Genomic DNA, 15,558 nt, shown 5'->3' on the forward strand with positions numbered 1-15,558 from the left:
CTGTTTGAATCTGGTTTGTAGGTGTAATGAGAGCCTCTCTTATCTTTTTACTCTTGTATTTTAGATGGATGATTCACACCATGTTGGAAGTTTTATCTGCAAATTTTATGTGTTCTGCTACACTACGTCTATCTAATTAATTAAAAGGATGCTTTTGATTTTTGACTTAATAAAACAACTGGATTGCATGTTTTGTTTTGTCAATTATGTGATTTTTTGCTTTAAGAAATCAAAATTTGTTCGTATAATCAAAACTCGGGTTTTTTTACTGTGAACCGGATGGTGGATGCCTATTCGAAATACAAAGCCACTAACATGGTTTAGGAATTTCACTGTTTGATTACCCCCCAAAAATAATCATAGAACATTAGAAAACATTATCAGAAACAACATAGTATTTTCAATAATTACCTCCTGCAAGAAAAATATCTTTTCCTAAATAAGGCAGATTACCCCCAGTTTCAAAGTTCTTTATTATAATATTTCAAATCAACCACATAATGAGTAAAGAAGTTATATTTACCTTTTTCAAAATTAAAAATATATACATGATTAATTGATACCAGTTTCTTAATTGATCGAGGGGGTAAGAATCCATTCACTTTATGGTTTGAAGAAACTAGCAGAAAATGCGTAGATACAGTTGCATTAGTTTTAGAACCAAACATACAAGCTCTTGCACAGAGTTTCAAGAGTACGTCAAACAAACAAACAATCCTTTTCCTTAATGCTTAATACCCACAGAATGGAACTAACAGTATAGAAGCCTCTTCTTGTCACTAACAAGATACCTACTTGTTCTCTCACATTCCGTGTTCTCTTTTAAGTACCTCATGCCTAACTAACATGAGTCAATTTGATTGATAGATAAGAAGCAGAGAAGAAAAACAGAACAAACCAAGAGAAACATTCATAAACATAAAAAGAAAAAGACACTTTCAAGCTTTTGCTCATTCCAGCTATGTCATTTAATCCAGGATCAATCCCTTCTCAATAAAAGCTAAAGCAAAGCAACGAAGGATCTATATACCATAGGGATCGCTTCTTTTCATACTTTATATCAATGCAAAATTTCCAGAAAGCAACCGCATAATGAAAAATAATTTTACACAATTATCATTCCAAGCAATAAAATATATAAACTATTCCAGAAAATTATTTTTTCAACTTTTTTTCATAAGTCAATTTCCTAAAGTAGAGTTCAGGTAGAGGAGAGGAAGAAAAATATCTTCATTTGCAGATTGATTGGAATTCTAATCTATAAATTGGAATATTTTAAATTGCCAATTGAACACTAATGGAGAAGCTTATACGCTAAGTACAAGCAAAAATACAGCAAGAATGGTTATATTTGAACCATAACTTAGATAATACAGAGTTTGTCATGGCAATAGGTGGTGAACAAAAATTGACATAAGGGCACACTTTAGCAGAAAATACCTATTGCTTTTATCTGTGTTGAGAAGGCATATGCCATAATCAATACCCAAGATAGCTTGGATCCCCCGTATACTCAGCAACCTGTTCAAGTTTCACATCTAGCAACTCCTGACTATCAGCATCTCTTACAACACCCATTTCTCGATCTAAATCCCTCTCTACCAAATTCCCATACACACCTTTATGCCTACCATACAAAACAAGAACCGGACCGCCACGCCTCGGCAATGCAGTCTCGAGCAGTTCCTGCTCAACCCCTTGAATCAACTCTTTGCTCTCATCCATTGCTATGTCACACATATATGGTCCAACAACATCCACCACCTGCCCTTTCTTCAAATATAACCTCCCCCCTGCTAAACTTTTACTAATAATCCGAACCCTAATGTGACTTTTAAGCCAAGAAACCCCTCGATCACCATTAGTCCTAGTTCTCTCCACATTAACTTGTGTTTCACTTCTTTTTTCAGTATTTCTACTCCGTTTACTAGACTTTCTTTCATCCTTATGTTTCGACATTTTTTCATCCCTAATCTTCAACTCCTTCAATCTCCTCAAATACTTCTCTTCTTCCCTTGAACCCAAATCAGCTATCTCAGATATACGGACTTTAACTTCTTCGTCTCTATTCTTCAACTTCAAAACAAGCCAACTATCGCCCAACTTCTCCATTATTGTACCTTTGGAACCCATCCCTCTCCCTTCAATCACTCTGACGTCTTTCCCTACAAAAAACCCATCTTCATCCTCCTCTCTTTCTTTTTTGTCAATATTCTCTTTGACATTCTTCAAACCCTGTCCTCTGTCTTTAAATTCCTTAGAACTAAACCCTAACCCCTCTTTGTCGGTCCTCCGCTCGTATTGCTTTACTTTAACATCTTCTTTAGCGTTTTTCCCAATTCCCCTACCTTCAACCCACCCGTATCCAGCAAGCAAAGCCTTACCAAAACCCTCCACAGGTACATCCTCGAACTCCTCAAACCCTCGATCCTCGGGCAACTTCTTCAAATCCTCTTTAAAACTCTGGAGAAGGAGCGTCTCGACGGGAGCTGCTGACCCAGGAGTTACATCTTTGTTATCCGCCTCGCCCTTGGTGGAGCTGTTATTGCGGAGATTGAGACCGTAAGAGATTGCGGAATCAGGGTTGGGATTGTGAGAGGAGGAATCAAGCTCGAATTGGAGATCACGAGAGGCATCGGATTGGAGAGGGAGGTCAAGATTCTTCATCTTCTTGTAGGGGCGCCATTCGTTTTGCTTGGGAGGGATTACGTAGGAGGGCTTGGAATTGGGGTCGGGTAGGGTTTTGGAAGGGTCGAATTCTGTGACAAATTCTTTGGGGTTTAGGTCATCTTGGGTGGTGGAGGGCTTGGGGATGCACACTTTTTGGGTGGGTTTTGATTTGGAGGGGAGAGAGAAGGATAGTTTCATGGCGTCGAATCGAAAATCCGCTGAAAACCAGAAAAAAGCTTATGCCGGATCTCAACGGAAAGCAGAGGGGACGATGGGATTAGGTCAAAATTGAAGAATAAAAATGTTAGGGATTTGATTTTTTAGGGAAAGGGTGGAAAGAACGAGAATACAAAGACCGACACAAATGCACAAGCTGGCGAGGAAATTTAGTTACAAATTGAAAATGAACAGAGAGGTACATCATACTCTAATTTTTATTATATTTAAATGGTGTAATGTGGATTGTAGTCCTTAATATTTACATTTTTTGTTAATATGGTTTTTATATTTTTTTTAAGTTAAATTTGATCTAAATCTTTTAAAAATGTCAAATTTGTTTATCAATTTTTCGAAAAATAATTAATTTAATGTTTTTAGTAAAAATACTAACTAAAATATTAATTCTTTTAGCATGACAACTTACATAGCAATTAACGTGGACTTCATGCTAAACCTCTTAAACTTTTATATTTTTTATAAATTTTTAATTATTTATTAACATGAAATATAAGATAAATATTTTTATTTTAGCATGAGTGCATGTAGACTACCATACAGGTTGTTACTTCAACATCGTTAAAAAATTAATGTTTAATCAACATTCTTATTGAAGAAAAGTAATTAGACACTTTTCGAAATGTTAACAACCAAATTTAGCTAAAAAATAGGTTTATATTAACAAAAAGAATATAAATGTTGAGGATTAAATTTATCATTTTACCTATTTAAATTTTATTTTATCTTCTAAAATAGTAAAAGTTGAGTTATCAAATAAAAAATGGATAAAGTAATATTTAACCTCTCAATTTAGTAAAATTTTCAACTTTAGTCTCTAAACTTTTTTCAACATAATATTTTTTTAATATTTTAATATTTTGGGTTAACTACACCAAGATACAAAATTATTTATAAGTTTACCTTTTTGGTCACTCGACTTCAAAAAATTTTCATTAAGTCACTAAAGTTTAGATTATTCGAAAGTTGTTATTTAAGTGATTGAATTGTTTAAAAGTTTTTTATTTAAATCACAGGGTTATTTTTATTAATTTTTTTAAGTTTGGCTAGCAAACTCTAAATGACAATTTGACGATCAATATGATAGATCAGTACCCATCAAAGAATAGAAAAATATACATTAGATTCAAGTCAACCTGATGGTCATTGTTGGAGATTGGAGAAGGAAGTTGTTTGGATTTTAGTTTGCAAATTTATGATGTTCAAAGTTGTTTCATAAAAATAAAAATAAAAAGAACTGAATTGCAGAAGAGAAGGAGAATGAAAGCTTTCGATTGGTGTAAGTGATGCTAATGGAGAAAGCCATACAAAAGTGATTTAACATCCTAGTGACCTAAATGAAAAGTTTTGAATAGTTCAATGATCATTTTGTAACTTTTTGAAATTGAGTGACCAAATTATAAACTTACTAACAATATAGTGCCATTTAGTGTAATTTACCCTAATATTTTTAGGGTACTTTGAAATTAATTTTATTTGAAATTTTACATTTCTTAAGTAGTTGTTAAAAACATATTTTGGATTTTTTTTAAAAAAGATTTTGTTTGGGTCTTAAGTCAACATCGTATCGGTGGGTATACTATTTTTCTATTAGTATTGATACGTATCAGTACTAATTTATTTCAATGTATCGTTTTAAATTTTTTGTTTTTTTATAAAAAATATTTGATTTTTTTTATACAACGATTATTTAAACACAAACTATTCATAGGGTAGATGAACATCCGATCAATAGGCCAAAACTCAGGGTTCAAAAATGCATGAAAAAGGATTTAAACTTGAGAATAAATATTTATTTCTCAAAAAGATCGGTGCAACACGAGAACTTCTTAGGAGGTCATCCATCCTAATACTACTCTTGCTCAAGCATGCTAAACTGTGAAGTTCTAATGAAATCCTAGTACTAGTTTAAAAAAATTGATATATGTATATAAAAAATATTTACAAATATCATATAATGAGATTGAATAAAAATCACATATAAAATACTCATAAAAAATAAAGCTTTGCTAAAGAAAATATTTAAAAAATGTTGGTAACATGAGTTTAAATATTACATATGTAAATTTTACAATACCAAAAATATATATAAAATACTCATCATTTATATAAAACATTCTTTAATAAGCTTCACAAATACAATCTATTATCTATGGTTAAAAATACTCAAAATTAACAAATAAAAAACCCATCATTTAACAAACTCAAAACACATAAACAAAAATAATTATTCTATAAATTAAACAATAAGATCATCCCATAAAGTGCATACAACAATTCATAATTCAACAAATCTAAAATAAAAAATAAAAAATAAAAATTAATTTACATTTTAAAAATAAATTTTTTGTGCAAATAAATATAAATATTTTTTTTATTTTTTTTTTGTATCGGCCAGTATGGGCGAAATCAATTGGTACACACTAGGGATGACAATCCAGATGTCAAATTGTCGACTTGAATTTTGCAGATTCGGAGCGGATGTCGATAGACCCCCTTGAATATCCATTATCCAAAATCATGCAAAATGAAATCCACTAGGTTCCAAGTATCATTCTCGTCTAATGCATATATTTCCTCTAATCTCATATCATCCCAACCAGGATGACTCAAAGCTTCCTGAATTGTCTTAGGAATGAAAACAATATTTGAGGACACAAAAAGAATAAGAGGACAGAGGCAAATGGTGTAACACCTCCTACCTGTATCCGTTGCCGGAATAGGGTATGTAACACTCTTAACCTATATTCGACGTCGAAACAGGGTTTCGGGGCATTACTAGAATTTGCAGATCACCTAAAAAAAATTCAATTAAATACTTACCGATTCAATGTATCATATAAATAAATATATTACCATTCAATCAACAACTTGGCACTTGTATAAGCATCAAACAGAGACATTGTTAGTATGCTAGCACATATTTCATATAAATTCAACATTGATATACTTATTTTCTCGACATGTCACACTTGAGTTTAATAATTGTCTTTACCTACATAATTTTCTTGTATCAACATATCAAAGATAATCATATATGTACATGTCATGAAACATATCATTCTCTTACCGTTTCTTCATAAGTATATATCATTCATTTCATTATATCAATATTTCATGCTCCATCATTTCCATATATTTTATGTATATTTATTCCAGTAATAGTTTATATCAAACTTAACATAAATTATATTCCATGTACTTATACTTATTTCGTTTATCTATCTTCATAATTATTTCATACAACTATTTTGTACATATATTTCTATATGACCATTTCTTGTAAACATTTCACACAATCATTTCATATAACCATTCGTCATCTGATACATATTACCTGAATATCAATTGTTCAACAGATGTCATAGTGTCTCCCATCCACAGTCTTATTTATCTTTAACATGATGCCATAGTGTCTTTCAACTATGGTCTTACTCATTTTCTGTCATGTTGCCATGGTATCTTTCTACCATGGTCTTATTCTTTTCATGTCATGTTGCCATGGTATCTTTCAACCATGGTCTTATTCATTTCATGTCATGCTGCCATGGTATCTTTCAACCATGGTCTTATTCATTTTCTGTCATGTTGCCATGGTATCTTTCAACTATGGTCTTACACATTTCATATCATGTTGCCATGATATCTTTCAACCATGGTCTTACACATTTCATATCATGTTGCCATAGTATCTTTCAACCATGGTCTTACATATTTCATTTCAGAGAGCACACTCTCGCGAACCTCATCCTTACAGCGGGATTACCAGTCCAGGCTAAATCCCCTGTAATATAACTCATAGAGTATTGTCGGGATTACCAGTCCAGGCTAAATCCCCTGCAACGACAATTACTCTAATGAACTTGGATCTGAATTACCAGTCCAGGCTAAATTCAAACCCTAATTTGGATTACCCGTCCGGGCTAAATCCATTTTACATATATTCTTCGGGAGGGCTATAACAGGATAGGATCACCTGTTCGGACTAGATCCTTTTTTACCGTCAATTCCTTTTCAGAGATCCATTGAATTTTTCTTTCATTCAATCGAGATTTATTTCCCTTTTTATCAAATATATCAATGTTTCATCAATTTTCATACAATGAACATTCAAATCATATTCACATCAATAACATACATTTCAAGCATTTAAGAATATAATTCAAGTTACACGAACTTACCTGGTGAAATTGCAGAAATATCAAGATTCAGGGGCATTTTGGTAAATTTTTCATTTTCCCCTATTTTCACCCAATCTTAATCCAAATTAATAATTTCATTCAATTTATTAATTTAATCAATAAACAATTCATTTCCTTCATTTTGGTCATTTTTGACATTTTTTACAAAATTTCCCCGACATTTTTTTTTCAATTTAGTCCCTAAGCCTAAAACATGCAAATTAGCCATGCTAGCTGAATATTCATATATTTCCTCCTCCTCTTCTCCATTCCACATCCTTAATGTATATAACACACTTGTAAGTAACATTATTTATAAGTTTTATTATTTACTTTTATAAATATTCAAGTTGTCCATCTGTGTCATAGTCACTAAATTATTTATATCTGGAGCTATAGAACTCCAAATTAAGATCCACTAATTTTCCCTAAAACTAGGCTCATATATATTCTTACCATAAAATTTTTAGAACTTTAGTTTAGCCAATAAGTACAGTTTATTCTTTAAAGTTACCCATGTTCTGCTGTCTGACAGTTCTGACCCTTCTTCATTAAAAATTAATTATCTCCTCGTGAAGAATTCGAATGATGTTCCCGTTTATTTCTATTGAAAATAGACTCATTGATTCTAAACATATAAATTTAAGCCCATAATTATTTTTATCCAATTTTTTATGATTTTCCAAATTCAGAACAGGGGAACCCAAAATCATTCTGACCTTGTCTCACAAAATTTATTATATCTCATGATTTACAATTCCATTGCTTACATAATTTCTTCTATAAGAAACTAGACTCAATAAGATTTAATTTAATATTTTATTCATCCTATAATTCGATTTATACAATTTTTTTATGATTTTTCAAAGTTAGACTACTGTTGCTGTCCAAAACTGTTTTAGTGCAAGATATTAATTACCATGTTTATAACACCCTTATTTTCTTTTTCTACACTATTTCTCATCACTTTCTCTTATTTTCTCTTCACTAACAGATCAAGAACATAATATCATATGTAAGAAAACTCTACATTAACATTAAATCCATGCTTTTTTCAATAATATCAAACTTAAAAACATATTGAAATCATGATGTTCTTACCTTATTCTATTGATTTCAATCTTCATCTTGATTTTCTCTCTTCTTCAGCTTCCAATTCTTGAATCTAACTTGATATTCTAACTTTCCATAGTCTCCTTAACATTTTTCTCTCTTGGTAGCTATGGAAATTCTTTTGATTTTTGAGTGAAAATGGTGAATTTTTGGTAAAAGGACCAAATTGTAAAGAAATGAAAACTTCTTTTCTTCTTCTTCTTCTCACGTTGGTTTTTCATGGGAAAAATGGATGAGAATTACTTATCTTTCTTTCTTTATATACTAATAAAATAATAATAAAATATCTTATTAAAATATTAATAAAATAATATTTATCTAATTAAATAGTTATAAAATATCAAAATATCTCTAGCATCACTATTACTTTCTAGATTTCTCTCTCTTTCAATTGACCATTTTGCCCTTTATTATCTTTTAAAATTCCATTCTTGAGTCATCATTTAATTTGGTAAAATTACAATTTAGTCCCTCATAGTTCTTCACCTATTCAATTTGGTCTTAATTCATCCATTTTCATTAGTTTCTAGATCATTCCACCTTTAAAATATTTACACTATTGGTCCTTCAACTTTTTTATATTTACACTTTAACCCCTCAAAATTTGAGTATTTACTCTTGTGCAACAAAACTTTTCTCTCTTTTACAATTTAGTCCTTTCTTAATTAATGTATCATAATATACTTCCCAATATTGACATAACTCAAAATTTTCCTTTTTGTTACTTTATTTTCTTATTTTACTATATCAAGGATAATATCTTACTGTAAAAATTTTCGAGGTATTACAGGGTACGAGGTATTACCGGAGTTTACTGAACATTTTCAGATAATTCTGAATCATTTATTATTCATATATTTAAAAATAATCATAACGTCCTTCAATTGGGCCCTCGAAACCCAAAACATACATTAAACATTCAATTCACATTCATGTCACATAAATATACAATTCAATTCATTCAATAATTCAATTCAAGCTGCACGAACTTACTTCGTTGCTTGTTCGTGTTTATAATTTCACTAATCCGAAAACTTTTCTTTTCCACGTTCAAGTCTCATATTTGAGCAGCCCGAATCTTTATAAATAAAATTGATCATCATTTTTATTTATTTCATATTCTGATATGTTCAATTAATGCTCTAGGCAAGATTACCACTTTACCCCTGAACTTTTGATTAATGACAATTTCATCCTTAGGCCTAGAAAAATAGAGTTCTTGTAATTTAATACTTGTTTCGAGCCTAGTTATTCTTATATATTGATAAAAACCCATGAATTCTATAAAATAACAAAATTTTCCATAATTTCAACACTTTTCAATTTAATCCCTAAAACATGTTTTCAGCCGATCTTGATCTAAATTAATAATTTCATTCAATTTTGTAATTTAAATAATAAGATAATCCATTTCATGCAATTTGATCACTTCTGACATTTTACAAAATTGCCCATAAAGTTTTACTTTTATTCAATTTAGTCCCTGAGCCTAAAACATGCAAATTAGTCATGCTAGCTGAATATTCATATATATTTTCCTCCACCTCCTCTCCATTCCACATGCTTGATGTATATATCATGCTTGTAAGTAACATTGTCTATAATTTCACTATTGACTTATATGTATATTCAAAGTTATCCATCTGTGTCATAGTCACTAAATTATTTTCATCTTAAGATATAGAACTCTAAATTAAGATCCAATAATTTTACATAAAACTAGACTCATATATCTTCTTACCATAAAATTTTCAGAATTTTTGGTTTAGCCAATAAGTACAGTTTATTTTTTAAAGTTACCCCTATTCTACTATCTGACAGTTCTGACCTTGTCTCACTTAATTTATTATATCTCAGAATTCACAATTTTATTGCTTACACCGTTTATTCTATAAAAACCTAGACTCAATAAGATTTAATTCCATATTTTATTCATCCTATAATTAAATTTTCACAATTTATGGTGATTTTTCAAAATTAGCCTACTGCTGCTGTCCAAAACTGTTTTAGTGTAAGATGTCCAAAGTCGAGAGGGAAACAGCCCAGATCGTACGCTAAGGTCCCTAAGCAATCACTTAGTGGAAAAGGAAGTGATCGAGCGATGACAACCAGGAGGTGGGCTTGGAAGCAGCCATCCTTTGAAGAAAGCGTAATAGCTCACTGGTCTAGCTCCATGGCACAGAAAATGTATCAGGGCTCAAGTGATTCACCGAAGCGACGAGACCTTGAAAGCTGCTTTTTCAAGTGTCAGTAGCGGGACGTTCTGTCAATCGGGGAAGGTTTTGGTGACAACACCTGGAGATATCAGAAGTGCGAATGCTGACATAAGTAACGAGAAATCCTGTGAAAAACACGATCGCCTGCCAGTGGAAGGCTTTTTGCGTTCAGTCAATCTACGCAGAGTGAATCGGTCCCTAAGGAACCCCCGAAAGGGCTGCCGTCCGATGGGTACACGAAAGTGACGAAGTTGCTTTGACTACAAAACCATGCCTGTCTGTTGGAGCGAATTGGATGATCGGGCCGAGGGCTGCCCCCTCTTCCCCTCACTCTCCTTTCCCTAATATGAACCTTGAGTCATCAAAGCCTTTCTGACTCGGCCTGGCCCGGTCGCCAAACTACGACGAGAGTTTCGCCTTTTGAAGCGCCAGTTCCGTTCCCTTTGTAAAGTAGGCCTTTTTCTAACTAATTAGAGTTGACATGAAATGGATCACGGAAGAAGACGTATCCGATGAATGAAATATTCAATCCCCTCCCACTCACACGGGTTCTTCTATTGAAAGGGTTCCCCTTCTTTTATGTGAGGTGGGGCGTACGTAAGAGCGGAACCTAGATAGAACGCGGAGCGCCGGCCCCGGCCACCGATACAGTTACCATGCTTACCAGCTCTTACCATTGCCGCCTATAGATATAGATGGGAGGTAGGCGAAGGTAGCTTGCTTCTCTTCTCCTAGGCTACCTGCACATGTTATTTTATTTTATTCGCGAAGAAAAAGGCAGCGAGCAGTTCTTCGCTTAGTAGAGCTGCCGACCGCCGGACGACGACCGCTTCTTGTTCTCGCCTCCCCCGTTTGGGCTCTCGCTCGAATCGGAACCTTTATGCGTTGGTAGGCTTTCGACTCAATCTAATAGCCCTTCTTTCCTGCCAGTAGTGTAGGCGGAGGACTTTATTTACGCTATTTCGTCAAATGATAAGTTTGCAGGCAAGGACAAAAAGACGTTCTTTCCTACTTACTATAGGTAGCTGCGTCCCCTAGAAGATCTTGGCATCAAAGATCCTTTTCCCGAAGAAAAAAAAGACCCCACCGTGGTGGAGCAGAAGGTGAGAGTACTGTCGGACTATTTTCCTACGTGTGATTGGTCCGGATTCATTTTCCTTACCAACCCTGGCTCAACAACACCCTTATTTTCTTTCTCTACACTATTTCTCATTACTTTCTCTTATTTTCTCTTCACTAACATATGAAGAACATAAGATCATATATAATAAAACGCTTCATTAACATCAATTCCATGCTTTTTCAATAATATTAATCTTAAAAATATATTGAAATCTTGATGTTTTTACTTTGTCCCATTGATTTCAATCTTTAACTTAATTTTCTCTCTCCTCCAGCTTCTATTTCTTGAATCTAACTTGATATTCTAGCTCCCCATAGTCTCTTTGTGATCTTTCTCTTTTGATGGCTATGGAAATTCTTTTGATTTCTAAGTGAAAATGGTGGATTTTTTATGAAAGGACCAAATTGTAAAGAAAGCAAAAATTTCTTTCCTTCTCTCTTCTTCTCATGTTGATTTGCATGAGAAAGATGATGAAAATTCTTCATCTTTCCTTCCTTTTATACTTAATACTTAATAAATAATATTAAAATAATAAAATATCTTATTAAAATATTAATAAAATAATATTTATCTAATTAATAATTATAAAGTATCATCAACATCATCATTACTTTCTAGATTTCTCTCTCTTCCAATTGACCATTTTTCCCTTCGTGATCTTTTAAAATTCCATCATTGAATCTGTAATGGCCTAAATTCAAGGTTATCGGAACAATGGTTTCGTAACCATAGATCCGATTTAAAGAGAAATTTATTTCAATATTTTTGCTTGAAAATTTATATGATAGGAATGAAAATATTGATAGGAAAATTTTATCGATTTAGTGATTAGTTAGAAAAAGAAATTATTGAAGAAATTGGGTAAAATAAGGTATCGGGACCTCTATCTCGTAAAACCGAGTCAAAAATAATTTTATAAATATTTATGAAATGTTATTAATGTGGTATTAAAATTTCGTTAGGAAATTTTAATGTTTGGGTAGTCAATTAAATGAAAAGGACTGAATTGTAATAGGTGTAAAAGTTGCTAGAGTGATTAAATAGCTTATTAGTCTAATGAGAAAGGATATAAAAGGCAATTAGACCCAAAAGTTATTTGGGCTGGACGGCAAGGGTATGAAATCAGCAGAAAAATTGATAAATTAAGGGTAAATTTGGAATATTGCAAAATTAACTAAATAAAACTAGGACTAAATAGGAAATATCTAGATTTCTCTTCATTTCTCTTCAATTCCAGCAGCTAAAAACGCCATAGGAGGGTTCTATAAGCTGGTATTTCATAATTTTTGCACCAAGTGAGTTAATCCTTGCCTTTTTCTTGTAATTTTTGTGTTTCTAAGACTTTTACAACTAGATCCTACTATTAAATTCATTAGTTTTTGATTTCATGGATGAAATTTAAAGTCACCATGGTTGAGTGCTGTAAGTTTATGATGAAATAGAATGAAATTAAAGCTTTAATTTGTTTATGAGATGATTTTATTAGGCAATTTCAATGGAAATTGATTTTTGGGACCTAATTGTGAAAATGTTTGGAATTAAAGTCTATTGCTGAAATTCTGATTCCTAAAGGTTGTAAACTAGTTTAAGGTGATAGAATAAAATGTTAATTTAGAAAAATCAGCTCAATTGAGAGGCTAATTGAGTAGGGACAAAATTATTATTTATTAAAAGCTTAGGGGAAAAATGGTAATAAACAGCTTGCACTAAAACAGTTTGGACAGCAGCAGTAGACTAACTTTGAAAAATCACCAAAAATTGTAGGAATCGAATTAGAAGATGAAAAAAATATGGAATTAAAGCTTATTAAGTCTAGTTTCTCATAGAAGAAATATTGTAAGCAATGGATTTGTAAATTTTGAGATATAATGAATTTTGTGAGACAAGGTCAGAATGAATTCGGGTTCCCCTGTTCTGACTTTGAAAAATTATAAAAAATTGAATAAAAATAATTAGGGACTTAAATTTACATGTATAGAATTATGAATGAGTCTATTTTTAATATAAACAAACAAGAACATCATTTGAATTCTGTATAAAGAGATAATTTATTTTTAGTGAAGAAGGGTCAGAACTGTTAGACAACAGAACAGGGGTGACTTTGAAGAATAAACTGTACTGATTGGCTAAACCAAAAATTTTGAAAATTTTATGGTAAAAATATATATGAGTCTAGTTTTAGGAAAAATTAACGGATCTTAATTTGGAGTTCCTTAGCTCAAGTTATAAATAATTTAGTGACTATGACTCAAGTAGACAGCTTTGAATGAACTATGAATAATAGTTGAATTATAGAGAATGTTGCATATGAACATGAAATGTATTAAATTGATAATTAAATTTATTTATTTAGATCCAGAAGATTCAAATACTAAGCTAGATCGAGGAAAGGAAAAAGTTCGGGATTAATAGATTTTTACTGTTTACAAACAAGTATCAAGGTAAGTTCATGTAACTTGAATTATATTCTTAAATGCTTGAAATGCATGTTTTTGATATGAATATGATTTGAATGTTCATTGTATGAAAATTTATGAAACATTGATATATTTGATAAAATGGGAAGAAATCCCGTTTGAATGAAAGGAAAATTCGATGGATTTCTGAAAAGGAATTACGGTAAAAAGGATCTAGCCCGGACGGGTGATCCTATCCTGATATAGCCCTCCCGAAGAATATGTGTAAAATGGATTTAGCCCGGACGGGTAATCCGAATTAGGGTCTGAATTTAGCCTGGACTGGTAATTCGGATCCAAGCTCATTAGAGTAATTGTCGTTGCAGGGGATTTAGCCTGGACTGGTAATCCCGACAATACTCTATGAGTTTATATTGCAGGGGATTTAGCCTGGACTGGTAATCCCGCTGCAAGGTTGAGGTTCGCGGGAGTGTGCTCTCTGAAATGGAAATGTGCGCACATGAATATGAATTGACGGACCTGGAATTGTACACTAAAAGTGTACCTCTGAAAATCCATCGAAATTCCGATAAATTCAACGAGATAAATATGAAAAATAATAAGGGAATGAAAATCATGGTATTGATGAGTACATCAATCATGGTATATATATTATTGATACATGGAAATTATTGTACTAACTTGAATGTTGAGTTTGTGCATGTTAGGGTAATAATGCATTGAATGGATATATGAATGTTTATTATATTGTATTGAAAATATTAGGTAAGTATAATTCTTGTTACATGAGCTTACTAAGCACAAAGTGCTTACCCCGTTTCCTTTTTCCCTGTTTTGTAGTGTTAAGAGCTCGGAGGTCGGATTTAGTCGGAGACACATCACACTGTCAACCTCAGGATTTCGGTATATAAAGAAACTTTATTTTGGAAATCAATGGCATGTATAAGCTAACAAAGTAAATGTTAACGTGAAATGAATGTAAAGTTAGCCATTAGTATGGTTAACAAACCTGGTTATAGATATGTGATGACGTTATCTTATATAAATGCATGAATCTATCATGAAAATATGTTGAATTGAAAAAAAATTAATTCGTAAACTCTGGTAATGCCTCGTACCCTATTCCGGCAATGAATACGGGTAGGGGTATTACAGAATCATCACATAATTTGGTAAAATTATGATTTAGTCCCTCATAATTCTTTTTCTATTCAATTTAGTCCTAATTCATCCATTTTCCTTAGTTTCTAGATCATTCCACCCTTAAAATATTTGCACTATTAGTCCTTCAACTTTTTCATATTTACACTTTAGCCCCTCAAATTTTGAGTATATACTCTTGTGCAACAAAATTTTCTCACTTTTACAATTTAGTCATTTCTTGAATTAATATATCATAATATAATTCCCAATGTTAAGATAACTCATAATTTTACCTTTTTTTCACTTTATTTTCTTATTTTACTATATCAAAGATAATATCTTACTGTAAAGATTTCGGGATATTACAAATGGTTAAATGAAACAAAATTAAAAATAGGATAGGTATAATGACATTTACCTTTACGTAGAGTAATGGAAAAGGTCAAGGTCACTTGGATCAG

General features: G+C 32.0%; 1 protein-coding gene across 1 annotated transcript; it reads right to left on the reverse strand.

The window, feature by feature from the left end:
• Positions 1 to 1,241: 1,241 nt before the first annotated feature.
• Positions 1,242 to 3,082, reverse strand: LOC107957631 (protein MOS2). The gene has a single exon (XM_016893178.2). It carries the CDS (start codon positions 2,866 to 2,868, stop codon positions 1,480 to 1,482), a length of 1,389 nt encoding a protein of 462 aa, XP_016748667.2. The 5' UTR covers positions 2,869 to 3,082; the 3' UTR covers positions 1,242 to 1,479.
• Positions 3,083 to 15,558: the final 12,476 nt, after the last annotated feature.

This window comes from Gossypium hirsutum, chromosome A05 (genome assembly GCF_007990345.1).
Source record: "Gossypium hirsutum isolate 1008001.06 chromosome A05, Gossypium_hirsutum_v2.1, whole genome shotgun sequence".
NCBI classification, from domain to species: Eukaryota; Viridiplantae; Streptophyta; class Magnoliopsida; order Malvales; family Malvaceae; genus Gossypium; species Gossypium hirsutum.

Excerpts from the sequence above, each read along its gene's own strand:
- LOC107957631 (XM_016893178.2), bottom strand. The coding sequence starts at position 2,868 with ATGAAACTATCCTTCTCTCTCCCCTCCAAATCAAAACCCACCCAAAAA.